We start from the raw sequence: 18190 nt of genomic DNA, 5'->3' as shown, positions 1-18190 counted from the left end.
TTTTTTTTTTCCATTGAAACATTGATATGAAAAAAGACAAAATAAAATATAATCATCGTTATCCCACTCGTTCTTTGTCCATGCCATGTCCATGTTCTTCCTGTCAGAGCAGTCTGCAAAGCCACGGCGAACTGGAAGTACTGTCCCGGAACTATAGTACTGTCCCAATCCAGGCGGTCCACTGTGTCCCATATGTGTGTCCCCACAACTGCTCCGTGTGTCCGGCAGCCTCAGAAGGACCAGAGGAACAGGGGCTGGATCTCAGGTCCCCCTCTTTGCCCGCTTATGCCGGCAAACTAGCAGCGAGCAGCCGCTAGCACTCGCCATGAGCCTAGATGCCAACACAGCCCATTTTTTTTTCCTCAGTGACTCTTCCCCCTTGACATTGCCACTGCCAGGAGCTCCCCCATATCCTTTTATTTTCCTCTTTTTTTTTTTTTTTTTTTTTTTTTTTTTTTTAAAGTCACACTTTCCTTAAAACGGAAAGTTTTAATATTTCATTCAAAGAAAAAAAGAAAAAAAAAACGTGCTTTTCAACCTCTTCTTTGGGTCCATTCCCAAAGCTAGCACCATGACATTTTTTTTAAGCTACACGTTCATTGTTCATAAAAAAATAGTGCCATTTTTTTCTTTACTTTGACGTAATCCGTGGCAATGTGCAATTTTGCAGACTCTTTTCTGCTTTTTGTTTGTGATCAAAAGGTGCTGGAACAGGAATCTAATTTTACAAAATAATTCCTTACAGTGTGGAAGTCCCTTTATAGGTAGAGGTGCAAACTAATAAGAAAAAGAACTAACAGAGATTTTTCTTTTTTGCCTCGGGAAAAAAAAAATGATGTGGAATGGATTCTTTCATGCAAGCTGCTCTTCACTTTCAGTTGTCTTCCACAAGGACAAAAAAACATTCCGCTAGGTGTCCTCTTGACACTTGCAAACCACAAGATCTCTTTCATCTTCTTTTCTCCCTTCCCTTTTCTCTTTTGCTTTAAGGATCCACCTGAATTGCACTCAGCCGAATTGTTAACTTTTTGTTCAACATTTGTGTTTGTGCCTTTTGTATCAGTGACTGAAAGAGAGAGGGAGCGAAAGAGTTCAGACAGGAAGAATGTGAAGGCATGTTTGTGTGCCGGAGGAGGGTGGGTGGGGTTGAGGGATGGAGGTTGGGGTTGGGGGGGGAACAGGGGGGGTGGGTTGGGGCATTAGAAAAAAGGGCCAGGGGTTCAAGACGTGGTGGACGAGAGCAGGGGGGGGCAGGGATTGGTGGGCTCGGACAGGGCAGGGGAGGTCAAAGAGGACTGCCACAGAAATGACGTCAGAGACAAAGCTATAATCCCCTAGGCTTTTTTTTTTCACCCTCAAAACTCTTGTCTGTGCAAAGGGCTGGCAGCGGGCTCATTTGTGGTTGACAAAGTTGTCCGTGGTGAGCAACACGGGAGGCAGTTTGCTGGGAAGGCTGATCAGGGGCCTGTGGAAGATTGACTGCTCCTGGGCTTTAATCTTCTCCGCCTGCCTCCGAAACTTTTTGGCCCTCAAGATGGCAGGGACACCCCTCCGGAGCCGCTGGGCCGCCTTCCTCTGCCACACCTCGTATTTGGAATACTTCACGGTCACATGCTGCTTCCTTGGGACTTCCTATTTTGGCGTGCAGGCGAAAATAGAGGAAAAAGGGAAAAGAGGGCGTCAGTTCATTAGGCTGTGATAAGATACTGTGTGCAAGTGCTTGTTACAATGGAGGAAAGCCCTGTTTGTTTTGCGAAAACATTCAGTCATTGTTGGGCCACTAAAATGGAAATCAAATGTCATTCTTATAGCGCCGAGCGTCATAACAGACTCGCCCTGCCTCCGACTGGCCCTTGTTTTGGTTTCCTCGACTGAAAGAAGCCGTCAACAAGTGCTTAGTTCAGCCTCTTTAACATACTGTCAAAGGGAAGGGCGGTCACCCTCCTCATATACATATGAGGAGCACTTCGTCACTCAGCCAGCGACTCCCTGAACTGCATAACCCCCACAGACCGAACGAAGCGACGCGTAAACACACTGTCATTTCAGAACTTCTATTTACACACAGCAGACTCCTTTAAACAGAGCCGAAGACCAAAGATTGAGACAAACTGGGAGTGGTGGCAGCAAAGCTAGAATTTATGCGTGAGTAGCCAGTCCTCCATCTGAATGGCTTGTTTTGGTCCTGCCACTTGAAGAGTGTTTATCCCCCTTCATTCACTCTGGGCCTGCTCAATAGCCTAAGAACAGCTGGCCCTCGGAGCAGGCTGTACCCATCAACTCTCCCTACCCAGACAAACCAGGGACATGTCCAAACTAATTCCCACCCAGCAGCTTGTTTTTTTGCGTTTTCAGACACAGCGTCCATTACTCTCTCCCTCGGCGTTTGCAATATTTATTGAATTTTCTTGTTTACATCTCTCGCAATCTCATGCCACCGACATTGATTTTCTGGCAAGTGGGACACTATAAACATCTTTCCAGGCTTGTCTAAAGAAAGAGGGTTTTAGGAGGTGGAAAGCTGCCATAGCTCAGTGCTCGCGAATGCTTTGACAATTCCCTGCATGTTTGCGCCATATTTCAGAGAAGCTGCGCTCCGCCGGGTCAGGTGTTTCTGACCGTGACTTTTTTCTTTTTCCTCTTTTTTGCAGGGAGCGCTTGCTGTTCCGTGACTAACAATCGCACGCTCGGGACACGTTGTTTTGTTACGGACCAGCAGCCCTCCGCCGAGTCGCAGGCTCCCAGACACACCGTGTGCCTTCGACTCCAACGCAACGTGTCTCGGCGTTTTTTTTCCACGACCGTCAGCGTTTTGCATGGAAGGTTACTGCTTACCGGTGACCATTTAACAAGATAAACCTGCTTCTGCGTGGGTTTCGGCCCGCGCTCGAGTGTCAGCGACATAGGGGTGAGGCCCACAGGTGAATGGAGGCGCAGGAGATCGGAGGACAAGATACGGACGAGGATTAGTTTCCCATACTGGCGTGTTGTTGCTCAGACGTACCTGTTTTATTGCGGGCATCACGGGTATGACCTGTAGAGAGGTGGCCGACACGTCCCTTTCAGACTTGGCGGGTTTGGCACAGTACTGCTCCAGCAGGTTGAGGTCACAGCTACGGAAACAACACTCCTCTACAATCCCACGGTTCTGGGTGCGCCGGTTGCTATTCCTGCTGGTTGGCCTACCTGAGGAGGAACGCAGCGGAGAGAGAGGAACGTGAGGTCAAAAAAAACACGACACTGGCATCAGTAATGAATGTGGGTTGTTTTTTGCGGGATTACTTCCCCACAATCATAGCAGCCCCTCGGAGCAAAGAGGATAAAAGGAAATCTATGACCAACTGCAACAAATCTTTTTGTTTGTAGAAGATAATCTGATTAGGGCTATCTGGAAGTCCTTAAATGAGTGAATACACAAGTAAACACCACCCGTGCTGTGGAGAGCGACGGAGGAGCTAAGCTCTGGGGACAGACCTCAGGGTGAGCAAATACATAAAATGGAAACTCTTGGGTGACCTTGTCTTTTGTCAAGTCAGCAGAGATAAAGAGGCTGAGGAGGGAAAGAGGAGAGGAGGGGTAGAGAGAGAGAGAGAGAGAGAGAGAGAGGTAGAGAAAACAGGAGAAAGGGGATCAGCGCAGAGGAGGGAGGGTCAGAAACAGAGGGAAAGAATGCAAAACAAAAGAAGAAGAAGAGCGAAGACGTGAGGGAGAAAGGTGAGGAAGACTAAGGTGAGGGGGTGGACGGCTAGCATGTTGCGCGCTGAGGAACACTATCCGCGATCAATACAAGGCCCCCCGTTTGAAGTCCCGCGACCCACACAATGTTGGGAGAAATCTCATGAGAGGGATGGCGAGATTTGATTGCAGGAAGAGGAACATGAGAGAGAAAAGAGAGAGGGGTGATCCAGGGGGGAGGAGGAGGAGGAGGAGGAGAAGAGGAGGAGGAGGGAGCACATCTATGTTGGGCCAATTTGGATAATGATCTTTCTGATTGGAGAGAAGCGTCTGTGGCAAAAGAAGAAGCGGCGCACAAAGAAACTGCTTGTCTGTCAAAAGCACTGAGCTACAAGACAAATAAAAATAAGCTTTGTTTTTTTTTTTTTTTTGAACCAAAGTGTTCAAAAAAATCAGTCCTGCATGCCGCAAACAGAAGCTTATCCAGTTGAGGATTAACAGCTACCACAATGCTTTCACATAATGCTTTACAGCTATTCCATCATCACCACAATGGGAGCAATGATCAGGAGTGATGTTAATGATCTTTCCCCCTCTCTTTTTAAGCCTGACATCAACACCATCCACCACCACCACCACCACCCCCTCCAACCCCTCCAACCCCACCAACACTGGGCTCATCAGTGTGGTCTCCTGGCCTGGGAACACTGGTGCTGAGGTGACTGGTATGCCTCTTGGGGTGCTATTACTTTACTGGTAAACAAGCGGCCCATTGTGTCGCTGAGTCGTGTGTGCCTTCGCAGCTCGGCAGCCTTTCATATGCAATGAGAAGGTATGGGCTGTAAGCAGACTCAGCAGAGCAGCCTGGACCAAGTCTTGGGACACACAGCTGGCTATAATCTCACTCTCTCTTTCTCTCTCTCTCTCTCTCTCTTTCTCCTTCTGTCTCTCAGCCCGAGTGTGCGTGTGCGAGTGCGTGAGAAAGAAAAATAGCAAACACGCATACCACACAGCCACAGACAGTCTCAGCTATCCAAACAGATGTGTGCGCACGAACAACAGAGAGATTTCAACGGAGGAGGAATAAAAAAAAAAAGAAAAAAGAAAAGAAAAAGAGGGCGAATCGACATTCATGCAGCTCATTGTGAAAACTTGGAATGCTCTGAAAAACCTACTGAAATAGAAGCCTCTGTCTTCACAGACAAACTGCAGCGCATCCACCAGTTCTCCCCCACACAGCGTCTCTGCCGAGGCCATTTCCACAACGTAGAGCGTCAGGGCCAGTGCAAACAGCAGCGCACGACTGGTCGAAGACATCTTCTTGAACTGCAGGCACAAAAAAAAAAAGAAAAGAATTAAAAACACACACACAGACACACACACACATTGGAGAATGAAACACTGCGTTACCAAATGCAACCAGAAAGCGCACAGGACTGAAAAAAGAAAAGAAAAAAAAAACTTAAATGACAGCCAGATGTTTTCACAGTGATCCACTACATATGCAAAGCTTGTACAAAACCCACGGCTTCCAGTGTCAAATGCAGTTTCTGTGCACTGACCTACTAACTCAGAAAAAAAGTCAGAGAAATGGTGTAAAGAAAAAAAAAAGAAAGAAAGAAAAAAAAAAGTGCAGATTTCCAATCCTCGGCTCGACTATTTTCAGCTGCTTGTCATGTGTGTCGCACCTGAGAGAAATGCTTATTCTTAAGGAAAAAAACACAGTATCTCCAGCTTTCTCACTCTTACACAACTCACCAGAAGTTGCAAGGCCGGCTGCTCGATAGTTAACTATCCGAAAAGCCAGACTCAGCATATATTTTCCCCTTGCTCACCCTGGAGTGAGCTCACTGACCCTCAGACCTACCGCCCCCTATCTGTCGGCAAAAAGACCAGCTGTTTGCTCCGTGTCCAGCGAACGGCGCACCATCCAGTCGGGAGAAGATCTTTTTTTCAAAAAACCAAAAAACCAAAATACTCTCTCAACTCTTTTTTTCTTTTCCTTCTATCCTACTACAAATCCCTCAAAGCTTCATGCGCAAAGCTCCGAGCGCCCTCCGTGCCATTTACGCATCTTGAACTTTCTCGGCTGCATGCAAATTTCAGAGATGTCCGGTTTGCTCATATTGCACAAAAACAGATGCGAGCGGTGCATGTAGTGAACCCGATGGCGGTTTTCGTACTTTAAAAGCCAAGAAAATAGCGCTACAGCCATTGTCAGGCGCTCTGTCATTACGCGCACGGCACAAGCGAGTGTGAAACTATCTGCTCCTTCTGGTTACCTTCATTCTGCTGCTCTCCGTTCTCCGGCAGGTGTGGCAAAGTGAGTGGTGTCCGTGTCTTTGCTGGGTTTCCATGACAGATGGCAGTAGTAAGAAAAAAAAATAACACAAAAAACTGTTGGGGAGTTATTTGGTTGGAGAGATTTGCAGGTGAGTTAGTTTCCCAGTTGGTGAGGCTATAGAGATGGTGTGTGAGAGGCTGTCCCAAAGACCAGGCGACAGGCAAAACTTCTCAGGGTGAAGTATTATATACCAAAACACGCCCCTTAGACCCACACCGCCCCCTCGCTCCTCCTCTTCACGGCTGATAAAAAAAATGGCCCAGAGCCGTTTTATGGAAAAGTGCTTAAAGGAGTGCTTAAAAAAGGAGAGAGAGAGAGAGTGAGAGAGAGAGAGAGAGAGAGAGAGAGAGAGAAGGTGAGAGTCACAAAATATGGAACACTTCCATAGGCATTTTCCACGTTTACGCACTGTAACCTACAATCACAATGTTTACACACAGGACGCAGACTGAACAAGAATAGACGTAATTCCTTCGACTCCAAGAAAAATGTCAATGTCTCCGCCCTGCTGCAATTTAGATTAACATCCAGTGGAATCAGTATGGCCAAGGTCTGCGGCTTTCCTCTGACTCAGGTGTAGATGCAGTCAGCGGGGTCAAAGGTGCCTGACAGTGGAGCGGATCCTAACGGAGCGCAAACATGGAGGGGGGGCTGACGCACAGAGGGAGGATGCAGCAGTGAGCCTCAGATGCAGGAATTACTACAGCGTCACGTGATGGAGGGTCAGGATGGATACAAGTGTGAAAGAAAAACAAACTTAAAAAAAAAAAAAAGCAGAGTCAATGCATTACTTGCACATTCGAGATTAAAAAAGAAGGAGCTCCCTGTGTGGATTCCAGCAGTCAACCCTCATCCAGATGTTGCATAGGAAGGTGCACAATAGACAAAAGGGGGTTGCATGCACTGAGTTGGAAAATGTGATTTTTTTATATATAAGCAAGCACTTTTTTTTTTTTTTTTTTGTTAAACTGTATGAGGGTTCCCTTATGTAAGTGTGTCTTCTGCAGAAGGTAAAATTCCTGGACGTGTCTTCAGACTCAGACTGACACCTACTGGTTCGGTTGGTGAACCACCGTTTGTTTGTCTCGCAGCTTTCAGCAGCTGCTGAGCTGCTGGTGCTGCTGATCCAGGGTCTGATTCCCCAAGCTCATACCTGACCAGTGGGAAATATGTCTGGGCAAAGTCCCCAAAGTTTGTCCTTTCAAATGCAATTGAGTGTTGTTGCACTTTCGTCAACAATGCCAGTGGAAAGTTACTCGCTTCAAGTGTCCTGAGTGGCACACAGTGTAAATTTGCAGAAAGGGAGGTTGCACCATTCATGTAGGTGTCTGTGCTGTTCTTTTATGTGTCGATCGTGCAACACACACTCGTGGACAAAGCTCATAATCTGATTTTACTGTTTGCATTGCACCAAATCTTGTTTTCCGTCTATTTCTCCATGCATGTCATTCTTTGTCATTCGACTTTCATAAGCTTGTTTTTAACACCGATTAATGCTGCGGAACAGAACACTGCGCTCTCTCGCAGGACTTAACCATTAAGAAGATTTATTCCTTCAATAAGCTCAATGAATATGCTGTGATTTTAAGATCAGGCAGGTAGCCCACAACCTGCAGGATTGCGCCCTCTTGTGGCAGACACATGTAAAGCAGTAACCGTCCAGACATCTGATTCATGAGGGGCAACAGCTCATTACAATATTGTCATGTGTATTTTTACTTGTGCGACTAAACATTGCAGCAGCGGCGGTGTGTTATTCTGCAACCTTTATTACGGGACAGATTGTAAATAGCAGATGATTACATGGAAATTATGCTTTATTATGTTTTTTTTTTAATATGCATTTACACTGCGAGACAAAAACAGCATAAAATACACTGCAAGACCAAAAACAGCATAAAACCAAATCATCTGGAAAATAAAGCCTTTAACGTAGCCTTTATAGATTTAATTTCCTCTTAAATAAAATAAATGATTAAAATATACACCTTCGTCTCCACTTCTTTGATTTTAAAATACCATTTAGTTTGTATACATTCAGAATCACTTCTTTGATTTTGGTTCCAATTTTGACATATTTCTAACGTGTTCTTATTTTTTTTTGGCCTCAAATAAAACCCCATCATCATTTCACAAATGCACTCACACCCAGAGAGGCGCTTAAACATCTTTGGAACTTTTTTTTTTTTTTCCTGCCGGCGCTGCATATTGAGTTTTTTTTTTCTCTTTTTCTTTTAGATGGTTGCAGCCTTGTCGGCCAACCGGCAGCCAGCCACAACAAGCAACAACCGGAAGTACAGCACAGAAAGATGAACACACTGGTGTCGCCACATGTCGGACATCGCAGAGCTCAGCGGAGAGGAAGCAAACAACGGCGGGGGCGGGTCGCGGCCGACGAGGGCGTCATCATGACAAAACGCTGAGGGCGTCTGTCAGCACCTTCAGCTCGTCCTTCAGGCCGTCCAGGCCTCCTTGGATCTTCAGTGGGTTGTCCAGGACTTCGATGCTGCTGGTGTAGGGATCAAACCTGACCGAGAAGGGACGTTTGATGCCGGCCACATAGGCTCTGGGTCAAATTTAAAGATGTAAAGAGGTGAGAAAACACAAAACTTAAAGAACTCAAGGATGAGCTCCTTATGAATACATGCATTACAGCTGCCCTGTCTGGGGATCGTCAACCCAAATATTTCACTTGGCAAGAGGAAACTTCCCCTTATCGTCGCAAAGAAGTTGTAGTTTGACCTGTTGTATATGCATGTATTCTCTTTATGGAGATTCCCTAACATAAAAGACACCCTCGTCCATGATGGCATTCCTAATATTTCATATTTACGCTGCTTTTCCAAACATCCTCATGCTGCTGTTTTCTCATCCAGTGTGGCAGGGATGTGCTGTATTCTGCTAGAGACTGAATGCTGTCAAAACACTCACCAAAGCTACTTGTTTTGCAGGGCAACATTTGATGTGTTTGCCAAATAAAACTCCAGAGTTTTGCCTTGGTAAGAAAGACTACATTAGTAACAGCTGTCTTCTGGCTGCTATGGTTGACCTACAAAAGTTTGTGGCCTCAGGGGTTGGCTGGCTCTTCGTTGACCTTGTCCTTACGTAACCCCTCTCTTTTTTTTTTGCTTTTTGTTTTTCTTCTTCTTTTCTCTGGTCTCTGCATATTCTTATGTTTGTGTGTGTGTGACTCCCCAAGAAAAGGAGAGAAGGTACCTGAATTTCTCCTTGGCATCAGAGAAACTCTCAGAGATAAAGTAGACCGGCTGGTAGTTCTGGTCCTGATAGGGCTGCACCGCCGCGGCCTCTGGCTCAAACTCCCTCGTCTCTGGTTCGTCGGACAGGGAGTGCTGGAAAGGAAGAAAATGGAGGATTAAATGACAGTTGGCTGCGATTGTCACAAAAAAAAAACAAAAAAAAAAAAATATGATGGAACGTACCACAAGTTCTCCATAAGAGGACAGCAGTCCAGCCCCATAAGCCCTCACCTCTCCGTTTTGCTTACATAAGCCGTACTCGACTGTGAACCAGTACAGCTGTTGGGAAAAACAGAAAAAGGGGTGACTGGGACCAAAGATGGTGGACAATCAGTTGATTACTTATATGCCACATTTAAGGTGAGGGACTGCAAAAAAAAAGACTTTTTTGAAATCTGGCAAAAGCTGATTTCCTTAATTTGGGATTTGGAATGTGTACAAATAGTTTTCCAATAAAAAAAATACTAGAAATCTAAGTTGACATATTAGGAGGAAGGTGTTCAAAGCAAACACTGATTTCCGTGCCGTCCCTACATATGTGTTGCTGGTGTCGGAGTCTCACCGTGGACAGTTTCTCAATATCTTCATCTGAAGCCCCGAGTGACGCCAGACCAAGGTTCTGCAGGAAATAATCCATAAGTTGTTACCGAGACATAATAGAACAGCTCCGGATGCAATAACCTGCTTTCAAGACACCCTAACCTGAGAAAACTGGGCGAAAGTGCGGTCAGCCAGCATGGGGACGTGGCCCAGCAGCTCGTGGACGCAGTCGCTGTAACGGGAGGAGACGGAAGAGTTCAGCCGCGTCCATGTTTGATCAGAATTGAGAAATAATTTCACAGATAGATTCAAATCTTTGTCCAAGTAACTGATTCCCAAAAATAAGTCATTTAAAAAGAGAAGAAAAGTGAAACTGCTTGTGCACAGAGCAGCTTTTTGATTAGTTTTTTCACCGTGTGGTTTGTGTTTTTGCTTTTTAAAAATGTGTTTATTCCGCGTATGTCTCCCTTCATCCTGTCAGAGACGATGTCTACTGGTTATATGTTATATATACTGAGCTAATACTGAGCTAATGTCTATTCTATGCTGTTAGTTGGAAGGTAACCCATCCTTGTCCATTTTTTGAGTATCAACTGAATTCAGAGTCAATGCCAGTTTGTTAAATCGACACTCCAGACCCAGTTCAGTTCGTGGGCTCGTAGGTTCTGATAAAGCTATAAGCTACAGAGTGAGATAAAGGCTGCTCTACACATGGATTTAAATGCCACTGGCTGAAATATGCAGCAGAATTTGATACAAGAGGCGTCACAGGAGCACTCACGGCTCTGGGGAGTGCATAGGGGAGGAGGCGTGTCGGATGTACTGGGTGCACTGGAACACCCGGAAAGCCAGACTGGCCAGGAAGTCTCTGGCCGAGAGCAGCCCTGCCACCGGGCGCAGCTGGAAGCCGGTGCGCTCTGTTCGAGTCCAGGAGGTTGGTGATGAAGACACAGAGAGAGAGAGATAGAGAGAGAGGGGGAAAGAGCATTTAATAAACATCAGCGTTCAGGGATGATTCCTTTCATCGCTTCTCATCCCGGCTTTACCTTTAAGGAAGCGCGACACTTCTTCCAACTGGGGAATGTTGTCTGGACTGTACCCACAATGCCTCTCCAGCAGGCGGAAGGCCTCGAGGTATTCGCTGCAGGCGTGGGTGGTGTACAGGTCCCTCAGGGTGGAGTAGACTTCTCGCCTAGACAGAAGAAAATTAAAAATTTTTTTTTTTTCAAGCATTTTTTCAATATAAAAAAAGGATGAGACGTCGGTTTTGCATCCTTCTTGCACTGCAGCTGCACTAGTTTTGTTCTGTTTAATCAGATTCCTCTCATTTAATTTTCAACCCTTATTTATGCGTCTTTCTTGTGCTTCTGCTTATTATCCGTCTTATGTAAGCGTTTGATTCACCGTCCCGCGCCGTCCGTCCTTCTTCCTGCTTCTACTACTGAATCGTAAATCTCTGGTTTTCTTTTCCGCCAAACTGTCCGAGTAAAATTATCGATACAGGGAAAGTCCGCTGCTTTGAGAGCAGTTCTTGTAAGATGATTTGCTCCCAGGCCGCTGATATATTATGAGCTCGAGGCTGCTCTGATAGTGACCTCCATCTGTAACTCATTTACAAAAAACATCCATGAAAACGACATGCAGCCGTTTCAGAAACATGATGGATGTGACTCGAAAGGTCGCAACAGCAGCGTTCGATACCTATACAGCTGTAAAGCTTATTTCAAAAGTTTGTAAGTTTGTAAGTTTGTCAGTTTGGCTTTAACGCTGTAATTCTTCATCCTTCACATGCACATCATTGTGTATGTTCTAAACCGAGCAGCTCTTACCATGTGCCAATCTCCTCCTCTGTGTATTCCACTCTGGGAATCAACTGCCCCCTGAGAAAGAAAAACATGCACACATTTCAATAATCCAATTATTGGTTTATGTCTTTTTTTTTTTTTTATGGTTGTCTGTTCAGTATTTAGGCGAAAGACTGTATCTCACTGTCTGTATCTGAAGGCAATGTCTCCGATCATTTTCCTCCTCTGTCTGTAGACGGGGTCTGTGAAGCCCTGCTCAAATCAAATACATCAAACTCTGATCACATTTTCTGCGTCATGACAAATTGGTCCAACAAAATCAGCAGCCTGGTAAAGAGAATTATCTGTCATCCGACGCGCTACTGGCAGAGACATGACTTACAGGATGATCTTGGTCTAAGTCTGGATCAAATTTTGTGACCAGATGGTGACATCTGTCCAAATCTGCGATTCTCTTTGGGAACCAGTGAACTGGGACAGAAAACAGAAAAACAAAAAACCAGTTCAGTTGTCTGCAAAGTACACAAAATGGTTTAAACGTATTTGATAAAAGAAGCGAGAGGGTGTCACATTTGACTTCTTTGGTGGTTTTAACGTCCTCCGCGTTCCTCTTGATGGAGCTGATCAGCGTGTTGACGTCTGAGAGGTGAACCTCACAGCGCACAAAGTACTCCAGGCCTCCCAGGCTGTCCTTGAGCTTCCGGCACGGTCGCGTCTCCAGGTGGTGAATCTTGGCTTCGAATGTCTGGGACACAGTCAACATGCTGAAATGTAACTCGACGGCAGTCGGACAAGATTATATCCATAGTATGACAATTATGCAGCAAAGTATTTGATATCTTAGGGGCATATTCTGGATGCACAAGTCCCTGTGTTACATGTGGAACAGTTTATGTGGCTTTAAAATAAACATGCATGGAGGGAACCTGTTGCTTTCCCAAATGAACAAGGGAAATATGAAGAGTTGTGTAAAGTACAACAGAAAATTGTCTTTACTAAATGAGGTGCACTTGTCTACAGTAAAGCCAATAATAAAAGGAACAATATATAGGACATGTATTTCCAAACATGGTTACTGATGTCCTTGTCGGTACCATTTCAGGGCAATACATAAATATTTTGAGGTTGCCAGGTTGTGGAAAAACCCTCATGGAAAAGGGCTGCAGAATGTATTTTATCTCACCCAAAATTTGCTGCAGACTTTTTTTGCCCATCAGAAAATCCCCCAGCATGGATTAACAACATTAATCTCATTTATGCGTAATAGACACCCACCAGCAGGATTCCTCACATAAATAGCAACCTGTATGATCTAAACAATGTCTTATAACCAATTTGCAAAGCATTAGTAAAAGAATTATTAACACAGATAGACAGATTTTTTTTTAGATTTAAAAAAAAAATTAATTCTTCCCTCCTGAAAACTGTTCTTGTTGTGACAACTTACCTCGAAAACTTTGAGCGTTCGCGACAGTGCAGGTGTCTTAGAGGTTCTTAAGGTGAAGAAGATGTTGAGAAGCGCTTTTCCATCGTCCTCCTCAAACACGATCTGCTCGCTGGCCTCTGCAGCCTCTGCAGCTGCGGCGGCGGCTTCCCTCTCCTTGCGTGCGTCCTCGATCAAGCTTTGGCGTCTACCGAGATGCTGCTGCGGCGGCGGCTTCCCTCTCCTTGCGTGCGTCCTCGATCAAGCTTTGGCGTCTACCGAGAAATCTTGGAGACTGTTTCAAAAAGAGAAATTAAAGTCCTGCAAGTTCTGGCTGAACTCACGGACAGAGCACACACATATGCACACATGACGCCAGAGAGGCAGCTGCGGGGCTTTTCTCACTTTTTTGGGAATCTAATAAGAGCGCTTTCTCCTCCAAATGCGCATTGAAGCAGCAATGCAATCAAGGTAGAGCCCAAAATATAACTAAGCCTGAGTTATTCTGCAAAATTTATTTTAGAAGACGTTAAGTTTATTTTATTTTATTTTTTTTAAGTCTATGCGAGCTTTTGCGCATTTGGCACCGTCGCTGCGTAAAGAGCACCTCTCCAAGGTTTCTTTGCGCACCTCAACAGTTTTCCTCTGAACGTAGTCACTCTAAGCACAATTACAGATCGAAACGTGTAATCTGAAAACAAATTTGGCTTGTGCAATGCCTCTGCAGACGTTTCTTACCGTGATGGAGTCAGACCTCTCCAGCTCGGACGCTGCTCTGCGGATGCTCTTTGTGGAGGACGTGGAGCTGCTGGAAAGGGGCATCTTTACGCTCAGAAGTCTTCTGTATTGCCTTTGCGTGCGTGTGACCGTATTTGTGGGGCTCTGTAGACCTCGGCTGTGCTGTGTGCCCAGAGAATTTCCTATTTTTTTTCCTCCTCCCCACACAGGTTTCCTCTTTTTATGGGATCATTTGTTTGCTGTTTCTGACGTCAAACACGCGAATCCCAGCCTCATCAATCAATGCGCAGAATCTATCAGACTCATCCCAACTTGGAGACGTCTATTTACAGTATATATGACCTTTTGGAAAGCCTTTGAACACAGAGGGTTTGAGTTTGATTTTTTTTTTTTAATATAAAATTGATGAACCTCTCAGCAGGTGTTTAAAACTGTATGTGTACATTTTTTTCTACTAATTTATGTTTATTTGATTAACATTTACATAAGAAAGGTGAAGCTGTTGGATAAACTGTAGTTATCTTTAGACAATAATCAAAGCTTTGACCTCAGGGCTTTATATAAAGGTTACACCAGAGAAAAGTCAACTGTGGAAAATTAAGTCACTTTATCAGCTCAATCCAATCTCCACAGCTCCCCCCAAATTAGATTTGATTGTGGAAAAAAAAAGAAGAAGCAAAAAAAACAACACATGCACTCACAGGAGGGAAAGAGAACAACACATTGTTTTCCTGTTCTGTCTGTTTCTTACCTCAGCAACAACCACATCAAGTAAATTTGTGCCGCTTTTGGCTGGGACGTTGGTGCTTAACATGATTGTGAGTGATGTACGGTGCCCACGGGCAAGAGGAGCTAAAAGGATTATTCGTGGACCTCTGGCCACATGCTGCCACAGCAGCAACCTCGCGAGGGTGCAGAGGAGGCAGATGGGCCCCAGTGTGACTCTTACCTCAACCTGCAGACTGAAAATGCTAAAGAGCACTCACGTAGCCCTGGGCACAGAAAACAGCGGTTCCCTCCTTTATTGGAGAGTGAGTCTGAAGACAGGAAGATAAAACAAATAGACAGTAAGATGGAAAGTACCTTTTCACTTTGTTTAAGCCCATTTTCTGCATGGAAACAGAGAAAATTGGTTATCTTTAATAATTAAGTTCAGTATGTTTTCCTTTATCTTTATCTTGACCTTTCTTTGAAAGTAAAAAGACAGAACAACAGACAGAAGTTTGACATTTATGTATAATTACTAATTTTATGCTTCGTTCCACTCATGTCTTTTCAGTGTACTTTTGAAGGCAATCAGATGTAGATGATAGAGAAAATAGGTTACTTGCTTCCTTAAAATAGCGATTTGAAATACAGCAGAGACTAAAGAAAGCATCTACTTATCATAAAACTTAGTCCAGAAAAAAACAGAATGCAGACAACAAAAAAAAAAGAAGAAGCCCCAATCGTATTCTGACCCACTAGAGACTTGTACAAAACCCAGGTTTATTCGAATACAACTGGATTTTGTGCGTCTGGGGAAGAGCAGCAGGGCTACAGGCTGAATCAGGATCAAGATAAACTGATATCCCTCCTTCTCCTCCCTCCAAATGTCTGCTTTCCTGTGTCAGCCCAGTTTATCAAGACCTCAGACTATCGCTTGTTTGAAATCACAGAGAAAAAGAAAGCCGTCTCAATGTTCTGTACTATTTATTCCAATGAAACCTTGACTCAGGTGCACATTAGATTGTGATTCCAACCTTTCACATGACAAGGAAGCATCGTAGTCTAGTGCAGCAAGTGCATTTAAACATTAAAATATATATATATATATATATATTCAACCTCCCATTCAGACTTATTGTCATTTAAACAACAATTATCACACAAGCAATAAAACACAATCATGTGGCACAAACACACGCTGTCAGACATTTGAATCCCAGAAGCCTGACTGAATCTGATCCTTTGACTGTCACCAGGAAGCGACGCCACGCCTTCTCATGACTCATGCATGTGCTGCTGCTGCCACATTAACTTTTCAAGCAGTATTTGCATACGCACCGATTAAAACTCGACATTAGCTGATCGTAGATAGTAACATAAAAGAAAAAAAATAAAAGTCAGCCTCTTCTAATGTAGCACATAATATATAAACATAACACTGGTCCACACCCATGTTGGTGTCCAAGTTCTTTTGAGCTGATTTTGGACAATTGCAACGTGCTGGATCCAAATATCACATCGGTTTTGCTCAATGAGGTCAAAATTTGGATTTGTGGCCACATGCACTTTACTTGTATTTACCTTTACAAATGTTTTGGATCATTTAGCTGATGAAAAGGATTAGAAAATGAAATTTTTCCTCTAAAATCCGATTTCAGATGAGAAATACTAACCAAATCTAATGTCAGAAAACAATTGATTTAGTGGCAAAATCGATTTTTTAAAATCCAGTTGGCATAAAAACCTGACCTGATACAGAAAAGCATCATTTTTGGATTCAGCGTTGCAAAAATGTCCTAAATCAGTTAAAAAATTCTCGACACCTTCAAAAAATATATATATATTTTTGTAACCCAGTGTTATATATGTTTCATGGCACTTTTTAAACTAGAGTTTTTTTTCATGCAAAAATGTTGAAAAATGCAGAAAATGTTTTGCAGATCAAGGTGACGCATTTATTTTGTTCAAACTTCAGTCTGAAAGTGATATAAAGCAGCATCATCTGTCTGCATGAAATGTAAATCAAGGGATTTACTGGATTAGCAAACTAGTTGCAGTTTCTGTTGCTTGACTCAGATCAATCAGTTGATTGATTGATCCAATATAATTAGGGATTACATATGCTATATGACATGTGAACAATATTATTTAAGATCATCTAAATTAAATGCAAGTCATTAAACTGTTCTAAATGTGGTTCAGCATAATGTTTGAATTTAGGTCTTCGTTTTAGTCGTAGCAGCGTTAAGTTGAGGTGTTTTGGTATTTTGTAATGTCAGACTGAAGGGTAGGAGCGGCTATCTTCTTCTTTTCTTTACAGTAATGACATTGGTTCCATTTTCCATTTAAATCCAGCTAAATGTAGGTTGATCAAACCGGTATGTGCCAAATAATGAACTTCTTGTGTCCTTTTATTTTGGTATGGTTGGTATTAACACAACATTGGGCGGCTGTGGCTCAGGTGGTGGAGCGGGTTGTCCACTGATGGCAAGGTTGGCGATTCGATCCCCGGTTCCCCCCACATGCCGAAGTGTCCTTGGGCAAGACACTGAACCCCAAATGGCTCCCAATGGTAGATTAGCGCCTTGCATGGCAGCTCTGTCGCCATTGGTGTGTGAATGGGTGAATGAGAAACATTGTAAAGCGCTTTTGAGTGCTGCAAAGGTAGAAAAGCGCTATATAAGTGCAGACCGTTTACCAACATAATCATCACAAGTGGACTCAATGAGTGAACCAAAAGGGGAAAAAAAGAAAATCCCAATTATAGTTCTCTGGTTTAAAAGGTATTTAAAAGCCAATAGGGAGGATACATGGGAGCTGAGGGACATGGGAGCTCTAAACATTGTGAAAGTGGAATGACTTGATGAACTGATTGGAGGTTTATCAGACTGCAGCATACAGTGGATCAGCAGCAGAGGAAGTCCTCTCTGGCAGCGTTCAGCGCGGTTGACTCATCGTCACCACCTAGTTGAACCCCGTCATCGCTCATTTCAGGTACTGAGGCCACCTTTTGTTGGAAACGCTGCACTTGAAGAGGCGATACACCTCTGCCATTCATCCCTCTGTGTTTATCCAATTCCATCTTCTTTTCTGGAAGTGTCGGACGTGTCCACAAATGACACCGGGACGATAATTGTTACAATTATGCATTGATTCAGCTGCAGCATTGTGGCTTTGTGCGCGTCAGCTTTTCCCTGCATAATTGTGGGACTTCAGACGGGCTAATTGCAGCTAACAGGACCAGCTGGGCTATTATTCATCATCCCCCACATTTCTTTTCTCTCTCCCCCTGCTGAACAATGCCGGCCACCTTTGTGGGGGTCATTAGACTCATCCAGTTGATGAAGAGAGGAGAAAACACAAAATAAATGTCCTATTAATTGCAATAATGTTGGGTAAACAGCTTCAAAATGAGCCTATCAGCTTATTCCTGTACAACTAGTCCCAGTGCCAATCCTCATTAAATTTATCTGTTCCATACTGTACGCATCGAAACGCTGTACGGCTCTTCTGTCTGAGTTCAGCCAACAAGCAGCACGCAGTTCACTCAAGATGGAGGTTTCAATGGTTACTTCTAAATATTAATTGTAAAACTGAAGAAAGCTTCGGGAGAAGGGGATTTTGCATCTGTGATGTTTGAGCCATCTGTATGAAGTCTGAATAGGTGTGATTGTTGTGATTAAGATCAAATTCTGCTGCG

General features: G+C 44.0%; 2 protein-coding genes across 3 annotated transcripts; both read right to left on the bottom strand.

Moving 5' to 3' along the window:
- Position 1: 1 nt before the first annotated feature.
- Positions 2-6162, bottom strand: igf2b (insulin-like growth factor 2b). Its single transcript, XM_008293672.1, has 4 exons — positions 5958-6162; positions 4851-5001; positions 3005-3186; positions 2-1632 (listed from the first exon to the last, which is right to left on the bottom strand). Exons 1-4 carry the CDS (start codon positions 6030-6032, stop codon positions 1393-1395), a joined length of 648 nt encoding a protein of 215 aa, XP_008291894.1. The 5' UTR covers positions 6033-6162; the 3' UTR covers positions 2-1392.
- A 1621-nt stretch (positions 6163-7783) lies between these two features.
- Positions 7784-13891, bottom strand: th (tyrosine hydroxylase). Of its 2 annotated transcripts, XM_008293670.1 has the most exons (14): positions 13783-13891; positions 13280-13339; positions 13069-13218; positions 12192-12366; positions 12004-12092; positions 11806-11873; positions 11646-11696; positions 10863-11008; positions 10598-10733; positions 9979-10048; positions 9839-9895; positions 9460-9555; positions 9236-9369; positions 7784-8585 (listed from the first exon to the last, which is right to left on the bottom strand). In XM_008293670.1, exons 1-14 carry the CDS (start codon positions 13864-13866, stop codon positions 8426-8428), a joined length of 1476 nt encoding a protein of 491 aa, XP_008291892.1. In that variant the 5' UTR covers positions 13867-13891; the 3' UTR covers positions 7784-8425. The 2 variants fall into 2 exon arrangements, with proteins under 2 accessions (XP_008291892.1, XP_008291893.1); XM_008293671.1 differs by lacking the exon at positions 13280-13339 and having other exon boundaries at positions 13069-13263; positions 13774-13891.
- Between the last annotated feature and the right edge of the window lie 4299 nt (positions 13892-18190).

The sequence above is a fragment of the Stegastes partitus genome, unplaced genomic scaffold (assembly GCF_000690725.1).
Source record: "Stegastes partitus isolate 25-593 unplaced genomic scaffold, Stegastes_partitus-1.0.2 Scaffold901, whole genome shotgun sequence".
Classification (NCBI taxonomy): Eukaryota; Metazoa; Chordata; class Actinopteri; family Pomacentridae; genus Stegastes; species Stegastes partitus.
This window is presented reverse-complemented; position numbering and strand designations above follow the sequence as displayed.

Excerpts from the sequence above, each read along its gene's own strand:
- igf2b (XM_008293672.1), bottom strand. The coding sequence starts at position 6,032 with ATGGAAACCCAGCAAAGACACGGACACCACTCACTTTGCCACACCTGC. Across the intron at positions 3,187-4,850 it reads AGACAGAGGCTTCTATTTCA|GTAGGCCAACCAGCAGGAAT; the intron begins GTAGGTTTTTCA and ends GTTCCTCCTCAG. Across the intron at positions 1,633-3,004 it reads TGATGCCCGCAATAAAACAG|GAAGTCCCAAGGAAGCAGCA; the intron begins GTACGTCTGAGC and ends ACGCCAAAATAG.
- th (XM_008293670.1), bottom strand. The coding sequence starts at position 13,866 with ATGCCCCTTTCCAGCAGCTCCACGTCCTCCACAAAGAGCATCCGCAGA. Across the intron at positions 12,093-12,191 it reads AACCACCAAAGAAGTCAAAT|TTCACTGGTTCCCAAAGAGA; the intron begins GTGACACCCTCT and ends TTTCTGTCCCAG. Across the intron at positions 11,874-12,003 it reads ACTTAGACCAAGATCATCCT|GGCTTCACAGACCCCGTCTA; the intron begins GTAAGTCATGTC and ends TGATTTGAGCAG.